At 44.0% G+C, this 20,656-nt stretch overlaps 1 protein-coding gene and 2 non-coding genes across 3 annotated transcripts in view; all 3 read right to left on the reverse strand.

Moving 5' to 3' along the window:
• Fbxo42 (F-box protein 42) overlaps positions 1–20,656 on the reverse strand; it is a 102,634-nt gene that overhangs the window by 5,817 nt on the left and 76,161 nt on the right. Inside the window, exons 5-8 of the mRNA XM_045149410.1 lie at positions 5,143–5,296; positions 4,280–4,390; positions 1,422–1,518; positions 910–966 (exon numbers count right to left, since the gene is read on the reverse strand). Of these exons, the coding sequence (XP_045005345.1) occupies positions 910–966; positions 1,422–1,518; positions 4,280–4,390; positions 5,143–5,296 (419 nt within the window). The remainder of the gene's footprint in view (positions 1–909; positions 967–1,421; positions 1,519–4,279; positions 4,391–5,142; positions 5,297–20,656) is intronic.
• LOC123461339 lies at positions 2,356–2,486 on the reverse strand. The gene has a single exon (XR_006637626.1). It is a non-coding gene; the product is annotated as a small nucleolar RNA SNORA33 (small nucleolar RNA).
• Positions 9,217–9,385, reverse strand: LOC123461001. The gene has a single exon (XR_006637337.1). It is a non-coding gene; the product is annotated as a U1 spliceosomal RNA (small nuclear RNA).

The raw sequence follows: 20,656 nt of genomic DNA on the forward strand, positions 1-20,656 counted from the left end.
TCATGTGGATTCTAGAGTTATCAATCTGCTTTTCTCTACTACCGCCCCTCCCTTTGCGGGGTAGGGAGGAGAGCTGGGGAGATAGTTCAGTGGCTACAGGCACTTGCTTGCAAAGCCTGTTGGCCCAGGTTCAATTCTCCAGTACCCACATAAAGGTAGGGTCACAAAGTGGCCTCATGCATCTGGAGTTAATCTGAAGTGGCAAGAGACCCTGACAAACCCATACTCTTTCTGTGCTCATAAATAAATAAATATAAATATTAAAACAATAAATGGGAGGAGCAAACTTTATTTGTAGATTAAAATAAAAACAGAAAAGGAACTGGAGAGATGGCTTAGCAGTTAAGGCATTTGCTTGCAAAGCCAAAGGACCTAGGTTTGATTCCCAGAACCCAAGTAAGCCAGATGCACATGGTGGCACATGCATCTGGAGTTTGTTTGCAGCAGTTGAAGGCCCTGGCATGCCCGTTTGTCCCCCCACCAATAAAAATAAATTTAAAAAAGAATTTAGAAATGAATATTCAAGAGGCAAATGTCTCTGATTAAAAGTATCTTCCAGGGCCAAGAGTGGTATTGCATATCCCGGCACTTGGGAGGTAGAGGTAGGAGGATCACTGTGAATTTAACACTATCTTGAGACTACATACTGAATTTCAGGTCAGTCTGGGCTAGAGCAAGACTCAAGACCCTATTTCAAAAGACCAAAAAAAAAAAAAAAAAAAATCAACCCCCAAAACAATAGAACAGAGACCACCAGCAGGAAGACTGTACACTCAAAGAGGAAAAGGCATTTTGTAAAGAAAGGAAAATGCCGTGGGTGGGATCTGTGGGCTTACAAAACAAACAGGGTTGGTGAGTTCTAAGCACTCAGCAGCAAGTGCACGGGAGCGTCACGTAAGCAATACTCACAGCATTAGGACCGCCACACCCACCAAGGATTAAGATAGTTGCATCATCTATAACAATCTGGGAAGGGGAAGAAATTGACAATTAACCTACAAAGACATGGGTATCTGGCTTCTTATGTCCAATGATATAAAAATAGCATCCCAGCTCCCATATGAAGGTCCTACACTCTTCCCAGACTACATCAATCCTTTGAACCATGTCAATTCTTCACCCTTTGAACACACTACTGTCACCTCAATGGACACATTCTGCTCTGAACCAATAGTAACACCAGAGCGTGAGCCATACACACAATTCAGGCTTCTCTTGAGAAATAGAACAGCAAAGCAAATGCTTTGGGGAAAGGCATAATCTCAAGCCACCATAAATTACACAACCCTTTAGAAGCAAAACAGATCAATTCTCTTTAGCTTAGGATATACTGGCATCTTACCTGACTCCCTCCTCCCTCTCCCGTCCCAACTGAAAGATGCTACAGTGTTTGCTGAATAGTTATCTTAATTCCTGAGCACCTGAGATTGGCCACCTCTGGGATGAGGACTGGGACCGGAGATATTCGGCTTGGACCACACCCACTGCTCCAAGTCAAGGACCCAGACATCGTTGCTCCTATGAAGTAAGGACAGAGGATGACAAAACTGGGAACTCCAGGGTCCACAATGTTGGCTGGGGAGTCTCACATGACTTGCCTCCCTCTCCCACCCAGAAAACTTATACTATTTACACACACACACAGTCTGGTTAGAGGTATCAGAGGTCAGGGACCAATGCTGAATTCTAGATCTGTAGCCACAAGGAGGCTTAATTTTCTCTAACTTTTGTTTCTTTTGTTATAGAGAAATACTGTTAACTTGCTGGGAGTCGTGGTGCACATCTGTAGTTCCAGCACTCAGGAGACAGAGATAGGAGGATCGCCAGCCTGAGTCTACATAATGAATTCCAGGCCAGCATGGGCTAGAGAAAGAGAGCCTACTGCCAAACGGGGGGGGGGGGGGGGGGGGGGGTTCATGAAGCAACCAGCATCACCAACAACTCTCACAAAAACTGCATGAACCAGGCTTGGTGCAACAAGCCTATAATCCCAACACTCAGGTAGATAACTGAGGCAGGAGGGTTGCCATGAATTCAAGGCTAGAAAGGGCTACACAGGAAGACCCTATCTCAAACAACAACAAAAAGAGACCGAGAAAGTAAGCTAGGAGCATGGCAAGAACTGGGCTCTATTCTAGGGTGGCCTATTTAAGGACCTCTGTCCACACAGGGACATGGCAATAAGAGTCCCCAAGCTCAAACCCTAACTGTCTCATCTGGAAGTCAGCTCTTTTTGTCCTTTTCCATAATGGTTTAATTTTTTTCATGCAGTTTATTAACTTTTTAAAGTTTCATTAATCGTAGAAAAAATTTCAGTAAAATTTTAATTAAGTCTTATGAAAACACCTCAACATATACTATAGCCACTTTGAGGGACTGTAAAGACCTCCACTGTCCTTAAGACTCATTAAATAGCATCACTATTACCAACTTTTTCTAAATTTCTGGGAAAACACATTCAGGTAAGCAGATTAATTGGTTGGTTTATAATTTTTAGTATTATTTATTATTTGTAGTCCAAGCTGACCTCAAACTTGCTACGTAGTCAAAGATGATCATGAACTCTTGCTCCTGATTCTCCCGTTTTACAAGGGAAGCCACTGAGTACTGTCAAAGGACAGATTTAGCTGGGGGTGGGGGGGTGGTGCACACCTTTAATCCCAGCACTTGGGAGGCAGAGGTAGGAGGATTGCCATGAGTTCAAGGCCATCCTGAGACTACATAGTGAATTCCAGGTCAGCCTGGACTAGAGCAAGACCCTACCTTGAAACACTCCCTCCCCCCCCAAAAAAAGAGATAGGCTTTCTGGTAGGCCAAATGAGCCAACAGGTGCAATAGTGACATGTCTAATATGGATGAAATCAATTGCTCACTAATTGAACTGGAGGCCTGCTCGATGAGAGGGAGAGGGAATACATGCCTGGTACTGAAAACTTATGATGGGGGAGGTCATGAGCCCTAGGGGTGTAATGCCTCTGGTGCCTGGCTAAATGCATATATTATGCTCACCAAACTGTCCAATAAGCACTTCTCTTAACATTCATACTCATATATTAATGGTACTCTCACTTTTTAAAAAATAACTTTTATTTTATTTTATTTTATTTATTTTGAGTGGGTGGGAGAGGGAGGCAGGAAGGAAGAGACAGAATGGGTATGCCAGGGCCTTCAGCTGCTACAAACAAATTCCAGATGTATGCGCCACCTTGTGCATCTGGCTAATGTGGGTCCTGAGTAATCAAGCCTGAGTCCTTTGGTTTCACAGGCAAATGCCTTAACTGCTAAGCCATCCCTCCAGCTCTACTCTCACTTTTAGGTTAGAGAAGATTTCTTTTCAGATGATGGTGAGCCATGGGATGACTCAAAAGGCACCATCGTGCTGAGAAGAAGTGACAGAGGAGTGTTCAGTACTGAAACATTTCTATCACTCTCTCCAAGGCTCAGGGCCCATTGAGAAGAGGTGGCAGAAAGAATGTAACAGCCAAAGGAAGGGTAGGACTGCTTACAATGCTTCCAGACACAGCCTGGATATCTATGACCTTGCAATGCCTGGTACTACCTACACAGGACCCTTATAATTGGAGGAAAAGATGATGATATCAAAATAAAAGAGAGACTAATTGAGAGGGGGAGGGGATATGATGGACAGTGGATTTGTGAAGGGGAAGGTAGGGGAAGGGAGAGAATTATCATGGTTTATTGTCTATAATTATGGAAGTTGTCAATAAAAAAAAGGGGGAGGCTTGGGTCTGCAATGACTCCTGTGGAGGGCTCAATAGCTCCCATTTCAGCACACTCCTGTGGTTCCTGCTCTTGGTCAGCAATACTGAAGGCAGAGGACCGAACAGCCTCCCAGGCAGGCAAGTGTAACACCCAACAGTTCTTGTTTCTGTCCACTCTCCCACACAACCCACCTGGAGAATCTACAATTTCCACCAGTCCTGCCAATCTACCTCTCTCTTTCTCCCACAGGACTTGAGCTGGCTAACAGAGTGCCCTGCTTCTTTCTCAGAAGGTGATCTTCTATAGACAAGGCATAGTAGAGGGTGGAGGCTCCAGAAGAACTCAATCCTAATGAACCTTGCTTCTATGGAGCAAGTTTTTAAACTTCTTGGTCTATGACAAAAGGATTAGGGAATGGGTGCTGGGCTGAAGTAACTACTTGGATTAATTAGAGCCATGCTGAGGGTGACTGGCCTTGACTGTTTCACTTTCCAGGCTTGTTTTGCCCAGAAGCATGTACCTTCAGGCTGGTACAAAGCAAACTGAAGGTACTTACATTTGCCGGGATCCTAAAGAGCCACCAAAGACAATCATTTTGTCATCTATCACACAGGAGGAGTGGCCAGCCATGGGAGGTGGCCCATGGGTAGTTACAATGCAATTCCACCTGATGGAAACAGACAGAAGAGAGCAAGAAGTCAGCATCATCTGTGTCAGAGCTCAGAGGACAAAGGCATAAACAGCAAGTATGCATCCTAGGCAAATGACAGCCCCATCACCTTCCTCAGCAGATATTAATGGGACCATAAAGGGAGGACCACATAATATGTACCTTTCCTACAAGCTTCCTTAAAGCCAAGTTCTCACAGTGTCTGGTCTACAGATAGAAGGGGGAGATAAGACCACGGCAAGAGCCAAGGTCACAGCTTCTAGGCCTCCTCAGCCTGGTTTACTGAAGAGTATCGCCCACCACTTCTCTGTGATCCTGATAAGCAGCAGCGGCCAAGAACCAGGGACTGAATCACCCAGGGAGCAGGGTTGTCCTCGCTAAGACAGACCTGTCTGGAAATATGCAGGGTGTGAGGAGGCGTGTGGACCCACACTGCTATTGGGAAGGAGTGGGCAGACCTGAAGAGCTTCCTCTTCCCAATGGACTCATGCATTTTTCTTGAAAGAGCAAGAAAACTCTTCCACTTTTCCTCATTGGAGAAAGGACTCTTAATGCAAGAAGAGCACACAGAGTAAAGTCTCTGAAACTAAAGGCAAAAATCTAGCTATGGAACTCCTCCATGCCCCAGAAAAGAAGTCAGTAGCTTTTTAACCAAACTCTACAAAGGGTTCTTGACATGCAAAAGATAAAGCACCCATTGATTTAACTCCTTTCTTTCCAATTTTGAGGAGCTTCTCTTTGTGGTTTACCAGTTTTTAGATGGCGAGTAAGTGTGTATTTCATCAAAGAATCTCTCCGGCTGGTGTAGGGGATAGGGGCTAGGCCGCGTCCAGCCACCAAAGAGCACTAGCAAGTCCTTGTACACGACCAGAGTTGCTCCAGCTTTGGGGGAAGGATAGGACCCTAGGAGAAGGAAACAGCACTATGATTAGGATTCAGGATCCCACAACCATCCACTGTTCCACTACCTATAAGTCACCTTTCCCAGAATGATAAGATGGGAGCCAATAGGACAAAGCCAAGGGGAAGGGCAGAAAAAATGACGCGCAGGTCTGAGAGAAGCTTGTCACTGGTCATGTATCTTTACAGTTCACACAAAGAAAGCAGAGTAAGAGCAAGGTTACTTGGCTTCTCTCAGACACTGGAAGACCGCACCCAATGTTGACTATGACCTTCACACACACACCTGTGCACACACATGAACATGCACCTGCACACACAAAAGTAAAGCAAATGACACAAGTCACAAAGCTTTTGGAGAGCACGAATCCACCCACAGCTTCCATTACAGCCAGCATAACCTTGACAACAGACTTCCTCGAAGATCTTCCGTGCTGCTGTGGTGCAGTGCCTAAAAATTACAGCAAGCCCTATGGAGGCATGCTCATTGCTTCAGAGTAAGCACTCCACAGCATCCGAGTTGCACTGGGTAGTAGAGAACATCTGTACTGAGAGCAGTATGTTTGTACACTTTTTTATCTTATACATATGAAAATACGGGTACAACAAAAGGTTGCTGTTGTATACATTTAGTTCCAGCACTCGGGAGAGGCAGAGTAGGAGGACCGTTGTGAGCTTGAGGACAGCCTGGGACTCCAGAGTGAGTGCCAGGTCAGCCTGGGCTAAAGTGAGACCCTACCTCAAAAAAAAAAAAAAAAAAAAAAAAAAAAGCACAGATAATGAAGCCCAGGCATAAAGTGTTTAATTTCCCCACAGCTACAAACCCAGTAAAAATTAGAGAGCATTCAAATGTAGACAAATTGAATCCACTTTAAAATAATGTATTTTCTAATATGTGTCCATACACCTAAAATACAATCTAGGTCAGTAACAACAGCTCACTTTGTTTGGCATTTTGTTGCTGTGGATATTTGTTTCTAGAAACAGTCTTACTGTGTAGCCCAACCTGGCCTTGAAATCACACTCCTGAGTTCTGGGATTATAGGCATGTGCTTATCACTTGAAATGCTAAGGTTACAGATTTTTTTTTTTTTTTTTCCGAGATAGGGTCTCACTCTAGCTCAGGCTGACCTGGAATTCACTATGTAGTCTCAGGGTGGCCTTGAACTCGTGGTGATCCTGATACCTCTGCCTCCTGAATGCTGGGATTAAAGGCGTGCAGCACCACGCCCGGCTAATTTTCATTTTCTTTTTATAAAGAGCATCATGTATTAGCTGACCTTTGCAAAATGTAATACTTGTTTTCTACAGCGGGGAAAACTATTCCAACTGCAAAAAGTAAGAAATAAGGGGTAAGCAAGGTCAGGTGGCACAAACACATAATTCTAGCACTTGGGAGGCTGAAGTAGGAGGATCACCATGAATCTGGGGCTAACCTGGACTAGAATAAGACAAAAGAAAGGAGGGAACAAGGGATGAACGGAGGGGAAGGAAGAGAAGAAGGGAAGGAGAGAGGGAGAGAAGCCAAGAGGACGGCTTAGTGGATAAAAGCACTTGCCATACAAATGTGAGGACCTGATCTTAGACCTCAGAGCACAGGTAAAGTCAGATGCTGCTGCACTGAAGTCTATGATCCCTGTGTGTCTGAAACAAGAAGGGAAGCACAAAGGCAGCTAGACTGAAGAACACAGCAGTGAAAGATGAAGAAACCCGGCCTCAAACAGGTAGACGGTGAGGACTAACACTAAGTTACCCTCTGACCTCCATACACAGGTGGCCCAGATGTGCCTACACACTAAAATATATATATATACATAAACTTGGGGAGCTGGGGCTGTAGGTCAGTTGGTGGGGCACTTTCCTAGCGCATACAAAGTTCCGGGTTCTAATCTCAACAATGCAGAAACCAAGTGAGGTGGTGCTTACTTAATCACTGTACTTGGGATACTACACTGCAAGTTCAAAGTCAGCCTGGGATACATGAGACCCTGTCTCAAAAGAAAAACCAGAAATGTAAACTCAGAGTCTGGGGAGACAGTTCAGTGAGTAAGGTGCTTGTCTTGGAAGCATGAGGACCCAAGTTTGATTCCAAGTACCTATATAAAAAGTCAAGTGTGAAACCAGATGTGATGGTGGATGCTTTTAATTCTGATACTACATAGTGAATCCTAGATTAGCCTGGGCTAGAGTGAGAGCCTATCTGGAAAAAAAAAAGTCAAGTGTGGCCAGATGTGGTGGCACACTCCTTTAATCCCAGCACTTAGGAAAGTGAGGTAAGAGAATTACCATGAGTTTGAGGCCAGTCTGAGTTACTGAGTGAGTTCCAAGCCAGCCTGTGCTAGAGCAAGACTCTACCTCAAAAAAAAAAAAAAAAAAAAGATACATACAAGTGTGACAGTGCTTGGGAGTAAGACAGAGGCAAATCCCTGGAGCTAACAACTAGTCAATTTAGCCTACCTGGTGAGCTTCAGACCCATAAGACACCCTGTTTCAAAAAAAAAGAATGGGGCTGGAGAGATGGCTTAGCGGTTAAGCGCTTGCCTATGAAGCCTAAGGACCCCGGTTCGAGGCTCGGTTCCCCAGGACCCACGTTAGCCAGATGCACAAGGGGGCGCACGCATCTGGAGTTTGTTTGCAGAGGCTGGAAGCCCTGGCGCACCCATTCTCTCTCTCTCTCCCTCTATCTGTCTTTCTCTCTGTCTCTGTCGCTCTCAAATAAAAAAAAAAAAATGGATGGTATTGCTGAGAAACAACATCAGAGGTTGTCCTAGGGCCTTCTCACATCTGTACACTCTCCTCACACACACGTATACACACATACACACAGAAATATAAATACACACACAAAAGAAATATAAAATGAAGGCAACTCTTTTTTACTGCTTTGTTACCAAAAGTCACTTTATTTGATGAAGGGCTCTTTAAGAGGCTATATATAGCACAAATCCTTAATCCTCCATTTGAAATTCTAAAATCCTTAGAGCTCTGGAAACCTATTTTTTGCAAAAATCATTTGATGACAAGACTGATGTGAAATAATGAGGCTATTCATAGCTCTTATTTAATCCACTTAATAAGAATATTAATTGGCATTGATGTGGAGTAGTCATAATTATTTATTTATTTATTTGGAATTTGCCACTGAACTATATCACCAGTTCTCTTTTTATTTTATTTTAATTTATTATTTAATTTTATTTTTTTGGTTTTTCATGATAGGGTTTCACTCTAGCCCAGGCTGACCTGGAATTTACTATGTAATCTTAGGGAGGTCTCAAACTCACAGCAGTCCTCTTACCTCTGCCTCCTGAGTGCCAGGATTAAAGGTATGCACCACCAAGTTTAGCTAATAAGTATTTTAAGAAAAAAGAAAAACTAGAACTGGCAGGGCATGGTGATGCACACCTTTAATTCCGGCACTCGGGAAGCAGAGGTAGAGGATCGCCATGAGTTCTAGGCCACCCTGAGACTACATAGGGAATTCCAGGTCAGCCTGGGCTAGAGCAAGACTCTACCTTGAAAACCAAAAAAGAAAAAAAAATTGTTTGCAAGCAGAGAGAGATAGACAGAGAGAATGAGTGTGCCAGGGCCTCCAGCCACTGCAAATGAACTACAGATGTGTGCACCACTTTGTGCATCTGGCTTCATGTGGAAAAAACCCAGGTTGTCAGACTTTGCTGGCAAGAACCTTAAATGCTGTGCCATCTCTCCAGCTACCTCACCAGGTTTTATTTTTTATTTATTTACTTTTTTTTTAGAGGTAAGGTTTCACTCTAGTCCAGGCCGACCTGAAATTCACTATGTAGTCTCAGGCTGGCCTCAAACTCATGGCAATCCTCTGACCTCTGCCTCCCAAGCGCTGGAATTAAAGGTGTGCGCCACCACGCCCAGCACCTCACCAGTTTTTTTGTATGTTTTCTTTTACAGGGAGAGCACGAATACAGTCACCCACTACCACAAATTATACAGCTCAGTTTCCCACATTTGGGGAAATCACAGGGGTCAGCACATCCAGAGTGCAATGGATAAGCCTCGCCCCAGAAAAAAACACCTTCGTGATCATGGTATCTCCTCTGCTTGTCAGATAAGTAACCAGTTCTTCTTCTTCTTCTTCTTTTTTAGTATTTTTTTATTGGCAACTTCCATAATTATAAACAATATCCTATGGTAACCCCCCCCACTTTCTCCTTTGAAACTCCACTCTCCATCATATCCCCTCCCCCTCTCAATCAGTCTCTCTTTTATTTTGATGTCATGATCTTTTCCTCCCATTATGATGATCTTGTGTAGGTAGTGTCAGGCACTGTGAGGTCATGGATACCTAGGCCATTTTGTGTCTGGAGGAGCACATTGTAAGGAGTCCTACCCTTCCTTTGGCTCTTACATTCTTTCTGCCACCTCTTCCGCAATAGACCCTGAGCCTTGGAAGGTGTGACAGAGATATTTCAGTGCTAAGCACTCCTCTGTCACTTCTCAGCACCATGGTGCCTCCTGAGTCATCCCAAGGTCACTGCCATCTGAAAAGAGAAGGTTCTCTAGCCAAAAGTGAGAGTAGCATTAATATATGGGTATGAACATTAAGAGAAGTGCTTACTGGGCAGTTTGATGAGCATAGTATATACTTTTAGCCAGACAGCAGCAGACATTATACTCCTAGGGCTCATGACTACACCTGTTATAGGTTTTCAGTATCAGGCATGTATTCCCTCTCATGGAGTGGCCCTCCAGTCCAATTAGAGAGAGGCTCGTTTCCCCCATAACAGACAAGCCACTATTGCACCCATGGCACCTGTTGGCTCATTTGGCCGTAACCAGTTCTTTTTTTTTTTTTTAGTTCTTTTTTTATTTTTAAAATTTTTATTAGCATTTTCCATGATTACAAAAAAAATCCCATGGTAATTCCCCCCCCCCCACACTTTCCCCTTTGAAATTTCATTCTCCATCATATCGTAACCAGTTCTTTTTTAACCTGTTTAAATGTGTTTGGTTTTTCGAGGTCCTTTCTTGCTCTAGCCCAGGCTGACTTGGAATTCACTATGTAGTCTCAGGTTGGCCTCAAACGCATGATGATCCTCCTACCTCTGCCTCCTGAGTGCTTGGATTAAAGGTATGCACCACCACCCTGAGTTTTGTTTGTTTGCTTTTCAAGGTAGGGCCTCACTTTATTTAGCCCAGGCTGAACTAGAGCCCACTATGTAGTCTTAGGGTGGCCTCAAACTCACAGCAATCCTCTTACCTCTGCTGGGATGAAAGGTGCATGCTACCACGACTGGCTTTTCAAACATTTTGTTTTGAGACAGGGTCCTGCTAAGCTGACCAGGCTGGCCCTGAACTTGTCATCCTTCTACTTCAGCTTCCCAAGTAGTGGGGATGACAGGGCTATGCCACCAGGCCCATTCTAAAACTTGAAAATTCTGAATTTAAAAAACACAACAGGGGGGCTGGAGAGATGGCTTAGTGGTTAAGCGCTTGCCTGTGAAGCCTAAGGACCCCAGTTCGAGGCTCAATTTCCCAGGGCCCACACTGGCCAGATGTACAAGGGGGTGCAGCAGCTGGAGTCCCCGGCGTGCCCATTCTCTCTCTCTAGCTGTCTTTCTCTGTCGCTCTCAAATAAATAAAAACAAACAAACAAACAAACAAAAGAACACAACAGGGGCTGGAGAAATAGCTTAGAGGTTAAGGCACTTGCCCACAAAGACTAAGGACCCAGATTCAATTCTCCAGTACCCACATAAACCAGATGCACAAGGTGGCACATGCTTCTGGAGGTATCTGCAGTGGCTAGAGGCCCTTGCATGCCCATTCTCATTCTTTCTCTTTCATAAATAAATAAATTAAATGTTTAAAAAACACACACACCAGGACTGGAGAAATGGCTTAGTGGTTAAGGCACTTGCCTGCAAAGTCAAAGGACCAGATTCAATTCCCAAGGACCCATGCAAGCCAGATGCACAAGGTGGTACATGCGTCTGTAGCTCTTTGCAGGAGCTAGAGGCATGCCCATTCTCTCTCCCTCTCTATCTGCCTCTGTCTCTCTCAAATAAATAAACAAACAACTGGGCGTGGTGGTACATGCCTTTAATCCCAGCACTCAGGAGGGCAGAGGTAGGAGAATTGTCTTTAGTTTCAGGCCAGCCAGGGACTATGGGGTGAGTGCCAGGTCAGCGTAAGCGAGACCCTACCTTGAAAAACCAAGCACCTCCCACCTCCCACACAACTATTAAAACGTACACCTTCTCCCCCATATTCATTCTCTCTCTCCCTCTCTCTCTCTCACACACACACAAACTGGCTCCTAAGGGTTTAATAAAGAACTATAGTTAAGAGCAGGGAGCGCAAGCGGACCCCTGGAGTCAGATCCCAGAGCTTTGCTGTTGCAGTTACCTTCACAATGCTGGGACAAAACACCTGACCAAAAGCAGCTGGTGGGAAGAAAGGATTCATTTTGGCTTACAATCGAAGCATCATAATGGCAGGGAAAAGATAGTAGAGCAGAGGATGGACATTACCTCTGCCACAGCAGGTCAAAAGGAGCAGCAAGAGAGTAAACAAAACTCTAGCAAAGGGGAGCTTCTAACATCTCAACGCCTGCGCCCAGCAAATACCTCCTCCAGCAAGGCCCCACCACCCAAATTACTACCAGCTGGGGACTGAGCATTCAGACAGAATATCTAAGTTAATGGGAGACACCTAATTCAAACTATTACATTTGCAAGCATCTTAACTGCCAAGCCATCTCTCCAGCCCTCCTATAACATCTCTTAAAATACATCATCATTGTGTTTTGTTTTGTTTTTTTTGAGGTAGTGTCTCATGCTAGCTCATACTGATCTGGAATTCCTTATGTACTCTCAGGCTGGCCTTGAACTCACAATGTTCTTCCTGCCACTGCCTCCCAAGTGCTGAGATTAAAAGTGTATGCCACATGTCCGGCCATTATCATATTTTGAGAAAAGGCAAAACCTATTTACTAGTCCTTGTTAAAAAGACTACAAATATAGTATAAGAATATATACTTTGCTGGGCATGGTTGATTTCACCTTTAATGCCAGCATTCAGGAGGCAGAGGTAGAAGGACTGAGTTGCAGGTTAGACTGGGCTAGATTAAGACTGAATCTCAAGGCGGGGGGACATAAACACCTCTTAGCCAAGCATGGTGCTCATGCCTGTAATCCATGCTACTTGGGAAGCCAAGGCCTGAGGATTCCAATTTTGACGCCATCCTGGGCAAATCAGCAAGACCCTACCTCAAAAAAAGAAGGGCTGAGGATATCATGCCAGTGGTAGGGCATTTGCCTAGCATGCACAAGACCTGTATTAAATCCCTAGTACAAATATCCTACAGGAGAAAATATACATACCTTTTACCACTGTCAGCAAACCATAACAACATACATAGCGAAACCCAAAGGAAAGACCGTGTCTTAGACCTGCTGTGTGCAACCACACACCGAGTGGCTACCAAGGGAGAGCAGAGACAAAAAGCACGTTCATCTTCATTGATGCTTCTATTGCACAGTACTATTTCAAACAAAGGATTTTCACTTATAAACAATGTGCCTCTGTTTGGAGGCTATGGGGAATGTGCTAAGGATAGATGGGTAATTTCATTGAGCAGGAGAAATTATAATAATTACTACTAGTACCACAATAACAGTAACTGATATTTATTGAGTATCTACTTTCTAAATGCTTTGCATGTATTAATACAATGCTGTCACATCTCCTAGTCTTCTCAAAAACTTTAAAAAAAATAATTCATTTACTTGAGAAAGACAGAGACAAAAAGAATGGGTACACCCGGGCCTCCAGCCACTGCAAACGAACTCCAGATGCATGTGCCACCTGTATACCTGACTTACATGGGTCCTGGAGGAATCGAATCTGGGTCCTTTGGCTTTGTAGGCAAGTGCCTGAACTGCTAAGCCATCCCTCCAGCCCTGCTAGTTTTTTTTTTTTTTTTGGTTTTTCGAGGTAGGGTCTCACTCTGGTCCAGGCTGACCTGGAATTAACTCTGTAGTCTCAGGGTGGCCTCGAACTCATGGTGATCCTCCTACCTCTGCCTCCCAAGTGCTGGGATTAAAGGTGTGCGCCACCGCGCCCGGCTTAGTTTTTTTTTTTTTTAAATTTAAATATTTATTTATTTGACAGAGAAAGGGGAGGGGAGAAAGGGGGGGGGGAGGGAGAAAATGGGTGCACCAGGGCCTCCAGCTACTACAGACAAACTCCAGTCACGTGCGCCCCCTTGTGCATATAGCTAATGTGGGTCCTGGGGAAATCAAACCTGGGTCCTTTGGCTTTGCAGGCAAGTGCCTGAACTGATAAGCCATCCCACCAGTCTTCCTAGTTTTTTTTTTTTTTTTTTTAGCCCTCCTGGTTTTATTCCCACTCGATAAAAACTGAAGGTCACTGATTTAAATGACTTGCCTGCAGGCATACTATCTGGCAGCCAGGAGTCTCATCATTCACAGTCTGGCTTTAAGCTCCCTCTCCTGGCTGCTTAACATACTGCTCTCCAGGAATACACATTTATATTCCTTCTGAGAAGTTGCCACCAATGGACAGACCCCTTCAGGGTCAGTGCTGCAAAGTCAAGGACAAGCTTTCCTAGATTTTTGCTTTCTTTCTTTCCTTCCTTCCTTCCTTTTTTCCTGCCTCCTTCCCTCTGTCTCTTTTTCTTTTTGGTTTTCGAGGTAGGGTTTCACTGTAGTCCAGGCTGACCAGGAATTCGCTATGGAGTCTCAGAGTGGCCTCAAACTTGAACTCATGGTGATCCTCCTACCTCTGACTCCGGAGTGTTGGTATTAAAGGCGTGTGCAACCACGCCCGGCTGTTCTTTCTTTTTGAGGCAGGGTCTTGTTATGTAGCTAAAGCTGGTATTGAATTGAGAATCCTTCTGCTTCAGACTCCAGGGTGTGGAATGACAGGTGGACACCACCACACCCAGCTCCAAATCTTCATTAATTCGGTAAGCCAAAGACCTAGAGTAGTCAAGAGATATGTACTTCTTTCACCACAAGGCTCTGGACATCCCTCTAACAAAGGACTTTTTACTTGCTCCTTGGGCTCTCCAAAGAGGTGACTGAGACCAGGGACAATAGCACATCAGCACAAGTGACCCATCACTAACGACTATTTTAGAAAGTTGCTTGGGCTGGAGGGATGGCTTAGTGGTTAAGGCGTTTGCCACAATGTCAAAGGACCCAGGTTTGACTCCCCAGGACCCAAGTTAGCCAGGTGGTGCATGTGTCTGGAGTTCATTTGCAGTGGCTGGAAGCCCTGGTGCACCCATTCTCTCCCCACCACCACCCTTTCTCTGCCAAATAAATAAATGAATGAAATTTTTAAAAAACTTAAAAAAAGAAAAAAAAGAGGCTGGGCGTGGTGGCGCATGCCTTTAATCCCAGCACTCAGGAGGCAGAGGTAAAAGAATCACCATGAGTTCAAGGCCACCTTGAGACTACATAGTGAATTTCAGGTTAGCCTGAGCTAGAGTGAAACCCTACCTCAAAAAAAAAAAAAAAAAGTTGCTTTACAGGCTGGAGGAATCCCTTAGTGGTTACAGCATTTGACTGCAAAGCCAATGGAACCCAGTTCAACTCTCCAGGACCCACATAAGCCAGATGTATAAGGGGGCACATGCATGTGGAGTTCATTTGCAGTGGCTGGAGACCCTGGCACGCCTATTCTCTTTCAGCCTCTTTCTCTCTCAAATAAATAAATAAATAACATATTTTTTAAAAAAGAATTCTTTTAAAAAAATAAAAAACAAAAAGGTAAAAAATATTAAGTACATCTCATGGCTAGAATTATGTAAAGCTAATGAGTGATCTAATTTTTTTTTTGATCTAAATATTTAAAAAAATATTTTGCTGGCCAGACGTGGTGGCACACACCTCTTTCATTTCAGCACTTGGAAGACTGAGGTAGAAGAAATGCCATGAGTTCGAGGCCACCCTAAGACTACAGTGAATTCCAGGTTAGCCCAGGCTATAAAAAGAGCATACCTCCACAAAACAAAACAGTTTTTTTAAACTTATTTATGTGTATGTGCACATGCACACAGTCTAAGTCTATTGCTGCTACGAAAGAATACCATATGCATAGGGCACTTTTTTGCACTTGGCTTTATCTGGGTGCTGAGGAGTTGAAGCTGAGCTAGAAGGCTTTGCAAGCAAACACCTGTAACTGCTAAACCATCTCCCCAGCCCACAATCTAAGTGTTTTGATGGACTTGACCAAACTGCTTATGTGGTGGGATCCCAGGAAGCTTATCTTTCATGGGTGACTGTGTACAAAATGGACTCCTCTTCATTTACTGTTTCCAAGGGCACAACATTCACACACAAAACCAACACAGTGTGTGAACTTTTTTTTTTTTTTTCCCCTAGGTAGGGTCTTGCACTAGCCCAGGCTGATCTGGAATTCACTATGTAGTCTCAGGGTGGCCTCAAACTCACAGCCGTCCTTCTACCTCTCCTTCCCGAGTGCTGGGATCAAAGGCGTGCACCACCGCCCCAGTGTGTGTGGATTCTTAGGTGACAACAGTGTAACTCTATGTCCCAGGCTGACAACCTGGGGGCTGGGAAGCTGCCAAAGGCCAGTGAGACTGGGGATCTGACACCCAAGGCAGCAGAAGAAATCGGCCCCAGCTCCCAGGGAATTTGGTTTCCAAATGTGTTCTTCCCAGCCTGGTTGAATGGTGCCCACTATGCGGAAGGGGTCCCCCTACCCATCCACTGAGATTACACTTAAGATTTATTTTTATTTATTGATTAGAGACAGAGGAGAGGGGGAGAGAGGAAGGGGGAGAGAGAGAGAGTGTGTGTGAGTGAGAAAGAATGGGTATGCCAGGGCTTACAGCCACTGCAAACGAACTCCAGACACGGCACCATCATGTGCATCTGGCTTATGTGGGACCTGGAGAATCGAACTTGGATCCTTAGGCTTTGTACGAATGTGCCTTAACCACTAAGCCATCTCTCTAGCCCTTTGCCTGCTTTTAATTCCTTCTGTTCAATATACTGCTCAGTGTATTACAGAAAATGTACTAACCTTATACCCAGAAATTGGTTTCCCTCTTCTAGAGCCGTCTTTTTCAATGGGAACTGCAGTTTTCAGAGTTTCAGCTTTTAGGACTTCAACATTCCAGACATAATCTTCTGGGACAGTGATTTTGAGGATTTAGAGATTTCATGTCTGGATTTCCTGTCTTTAATATACCAAAGTCATTGGGTCTCTAAATGATTCTAAGTGCTGGTATTATACAAAAGCGGAGAGAGAGAGTCGCTCTCACTGCACCCTTTACCATGTACAAGGAACAACCTATGTACATATATGATGTGTGGAGATGAACATGTAACTATCCCCCTAGAGCCAATGGGAGACTTAATCTCCCAAATACCAAAGGACTCCCAAGCGCAAGCAGATAAGATCAGTGGAGCAAATTGTCTACCAGGGTACAAGCCCAAGAGACAGCTGTGGGAAATTCAGTAACCAGATAGGCACCCTGAACATAGGCAATGCTGCCTAAAACTACTAATAGGTTCAGATGTTTCCAAGGCTCTGAGCAAATCAAGAAAATCCCCTGTGTGGAGACAGAGTTGGAACCGCAAGGCATTGGTGTTCACTTCTGCCAAGAAGCGGTGGTACAGTGAGGCGACTCCAGAGTGGGGCTGGCTTAATTTCAGTGCCTCTCCTTGACTACTGCTTAATGCACACAGCCAGGGGCTGGCAGGGTGACCTGCTGCCTGATAACAAGATAAAACACACACCTGTTTTATTGGGGTACCCATATTTTAAGCATGACTAAAATAAACTTTTACATGGCCACACTATGGTCATTATGCATCACTTCATTATTAAATGTTAAAGTAGTACTTATCATTTGGGTGCCTGTTACATGTTAATTCTGAGTATTACCAACTATCCACGTACTGCCTCAATGAATCATTACAATGTTAAACTGTGAACATCATTACCTATTTAATGGAATTACCATGTGTGGTGGTTTGAATAGATGGCCCCCAATATATTCAGTTGTTCATTTGTTTGTAATTTGCATCTGCTGCTACCTGACTGTAGGCAATGTCACCGAGTGGATCTTCAAGTGTGGTGGTGGGTTTCAGATTTCAATCTATAGATATGCAAAGTGTACCTAGCTGCAGCTGCTGAAGTGTGCTGTGTGGCTTTTGGCTTTTGGCTTGTGCTTCTCTCTCTCTGCTTGGTCCTGTGAAGGCAGGCCAGCTTCTGCCATTTATGGAACTTCCCCTGGATCTGTAGGCTTCAATAAATATCCCTTCCTCCATAACTGTGCCTGGTCTGGAAGTTCATCTCAGTGAACCTGAATCTGTCTGCTACACCATGTATCAGATGAATAACAGTAACTGTAGCTAACACTTAATGCTTACTGAGGGATTCATGCTGTTCTATATGCCTCCAAATGAAAACACATACACACACACACAAACAATTCATGCTCTAATTCAGTAAGAAATCCCTTCCTTCTCCTGGAGAGTTAGATTTCCATAAAGAAGACACTTTCAAAGCCTTGCCTCCAGGAAGAGCTGTATGGGACTCACTATACCTTTGGTCTCCTCCTTGCTCTGATCTACTACAGCTAGCTTTGAATGCAGTTAGCCATGGCAACAACAACAACACAAAACGTGAGGCAGGTTTATAATCCCATCAACAGAACTGTTAGCCTACTCTTAGATTTATTAGAAACATATTTCAAACCTTTGGGGGTAAATTACTTTGTTTTGTTTCTTTTTTTTTTTAAGGTAGGCTTTGGAATTCACTATCTAGTCTCAGGGTGGCCTCGAGCTCAAGGCAAGCCTCCTACCACTGCCTCCCAAGTGCTGGAACGACAGGTGTATGACACCATGCCTGGCGTAAATTACTTTTTAACTCTTTTTTTTTTTTTCTTTCCTTCAAGATGGAGAGAGAGCTTAGGAGTTAAGGCACAACAAAGCCAAAGAACCCAGGTTCAATTCTCCAGGACCCACATAAGCTAGATGCACAAGATGGTGTATGTGTCTGGAGTTCATTTGCAGCGGCTGGAGGCCCTGGTGCACCCATTCTATCTGTTTCACATATACATACTCTCTTAAATTAATTAATTAATTTTAAAAGAGTCCTTTAAAAAACCTTTTTCTCAAGCCAGATGTGTTGGTGCATGCCTTTAATCCCAGCACTTGGAAGGCAGAGGTAGGAGGATCACTGTGAGTTTGAGCATACTGAGACTACATAATGAATTCCAGGTCAGTCTGGACTAGGGTAAAACCCTACCTCAGAAAACAAACAAACAAAAAACAAAAGCAGCTTTTTAACTTCAAGTAACAAAAGCACTTAAAATACTTTTTTAAAAAAATATTTTTTATTTATTCATGAGCAAGGACAGAGAAAGAGAATAGGCATGCCAGGACCATCTGCCACTGCAAATAAACTTCAGACACATGTGCCACTTAGTGCATCTGGCTTTATGTGGGTATTGGGGAACTGAACCCAGGCTATAAGGCTTTGTAAGCAAGAATCTTTAACTGCTGAACCATCTCTCTAGTTCTTAAAATGCCATTTTTTTTGTTGTTTGTCTTGTTTTCTGAGTTTGGGTTTCACTCTATACCAGAATGACCTGCAATTCACTTAAGCAGTATAAAACTTTAAAAGGAAAAAGGAAGAACCCTCTCCACTCCCTGGAAAATGGCCATTTCCACCACTGTCAAAAGCATACATATATACATATTTTTCTTAATTAAAAAAATGTGTTTCATTGGCAGGCTTGCTGGCATATACCTTTAATCCCAGCATTCAGGAAACAGAGGTAGGTGGATCATCATGAGTTCAAGGCTACCCTGAGACAACATAATGCATTCCAGGTCAGCCTGGGCTACAGTGACATACTACCTCAATTCCCCCACCTCCCCCCCCCCCAAAAAAAAGAAGAAGAAAAATGTGTCTCATACATATGTATAGCAATTAATGTTATGATGTGTCTGACTCATTAATGAGGAGACAAGCAGGTAGTAAAAACTGGTTCAAAGAATTTAGGGACAGAGGCATGGAAGAGAGTCTAAGACAAACCAGACAGTACTGTGGTACAATAAAACTGTAACCTTTGGAAGTAATATTTGTTAGAAATCACATGCTACCTTTAGTTTTTGAGACAAGGTTTCATTCTAGCCCAGGCTGATCTGGAACTCACTCTGTAGCAGATCCTCCTACCTCAGAGTGCTGGGTCTACAGGCATGTCCCACCACACCATGACTCCATGCATTATCTTTTACAGAAAATCTATAATCACATAAGAACTCCAAAAGGCTTAGGCCCTAATTAAAACCCTAGGTTTAGCTGGGTGTGGTGGTGGCACATGCCTTTAATCCCAGCTCTTGGGAGGCAGAGGTAGGAGGATCGCCGTGAGTTCGAGGCCATCCTGAGACTCCATAGTGAATTCTAGGGCAGCCTGAGCTAGAGTGAGATCTTACTTTGAAAAACCAAAACCAAAACAAAACAAACCCTAGGTTTACACTAGAGCAGTAGCTTTCCTACTCACTGTCTCAGACACAGAAGAAGCATGTCAGATAGGGGCCTCTCCTGAACTTCCTGCTTAACAGATCTGGGCACTAGACTTCAGGAACCACGTCCTAGAAATCTTTTTTTTTTTTTTTTTTTTTCCGAGGTATGGTCTCACTCTAGCCCAGGATGACCTAGAACTCTATGCATCTCAAGGTGGCCTTGACTCATGGTGATCTTCCTACACCTCTGCCTCCCGAGTGCTGGGATTAAAGGCATATACCACTATGCCAGGCCTAGGAATCTTCTGGTAAGTCTGTTAGACAAAGCTCTGATATAACATTAAAAGGGCATATTACCATCTTTTTGCCTTATTTTCAAATTTTCGATGAGTTTTTCATTTATTTTATTGACAATCTTAAAGAGCCCAGGCTGGTCTGAACTCATGTAGCCAAGGCTGGTCTCCAATGCCTGATCCTCCGAAACTCCTATTTCCTAAGTGCTGGGATTATAGGCAGGCATTACCACACCCAGCTAGGTGACATTCTTAGCACTGTTAACTTGATGGATCTGGAATCCACTAAGGCAAGTCTGTTAGGACACTTCTAGAAAGGATTAACTGGGGAGAAAAGAACTGCCACTAAGAATGGGGCACCTCCCAGGGTGGCTCAGACTTAGAGGCTGATGAAAGCCAGTGCTGCCAGCTGGGCTGCTTGACCTCCTGCTGAGTGAGCCTCGACTGTGCTGCACTGGCACCACCATCAGACCCTAGCTTCTTGGACCTTCCAATGTGAACTAAAGTCCAGTGACTCTCTGGAACCTTAAGCACCATAATGGGACTACTGTAGTATA

This window comes from Jaculus jaculus, chromosome 5 (genome assembly GCF_020740685.1).
Source record: "Jaculus jaculus isolate mJacJac1 chromosome 5, mJacJac1.mat.Y.cur, whole genome shotgun sequence".
NCBI classification, from domain to species: domain Eukaryota; kingdom Metazoa; phylum Chordata; class Mammalia; order Rodentia; family Dipodidae; genus Jaculus; species Jaculus jaculus.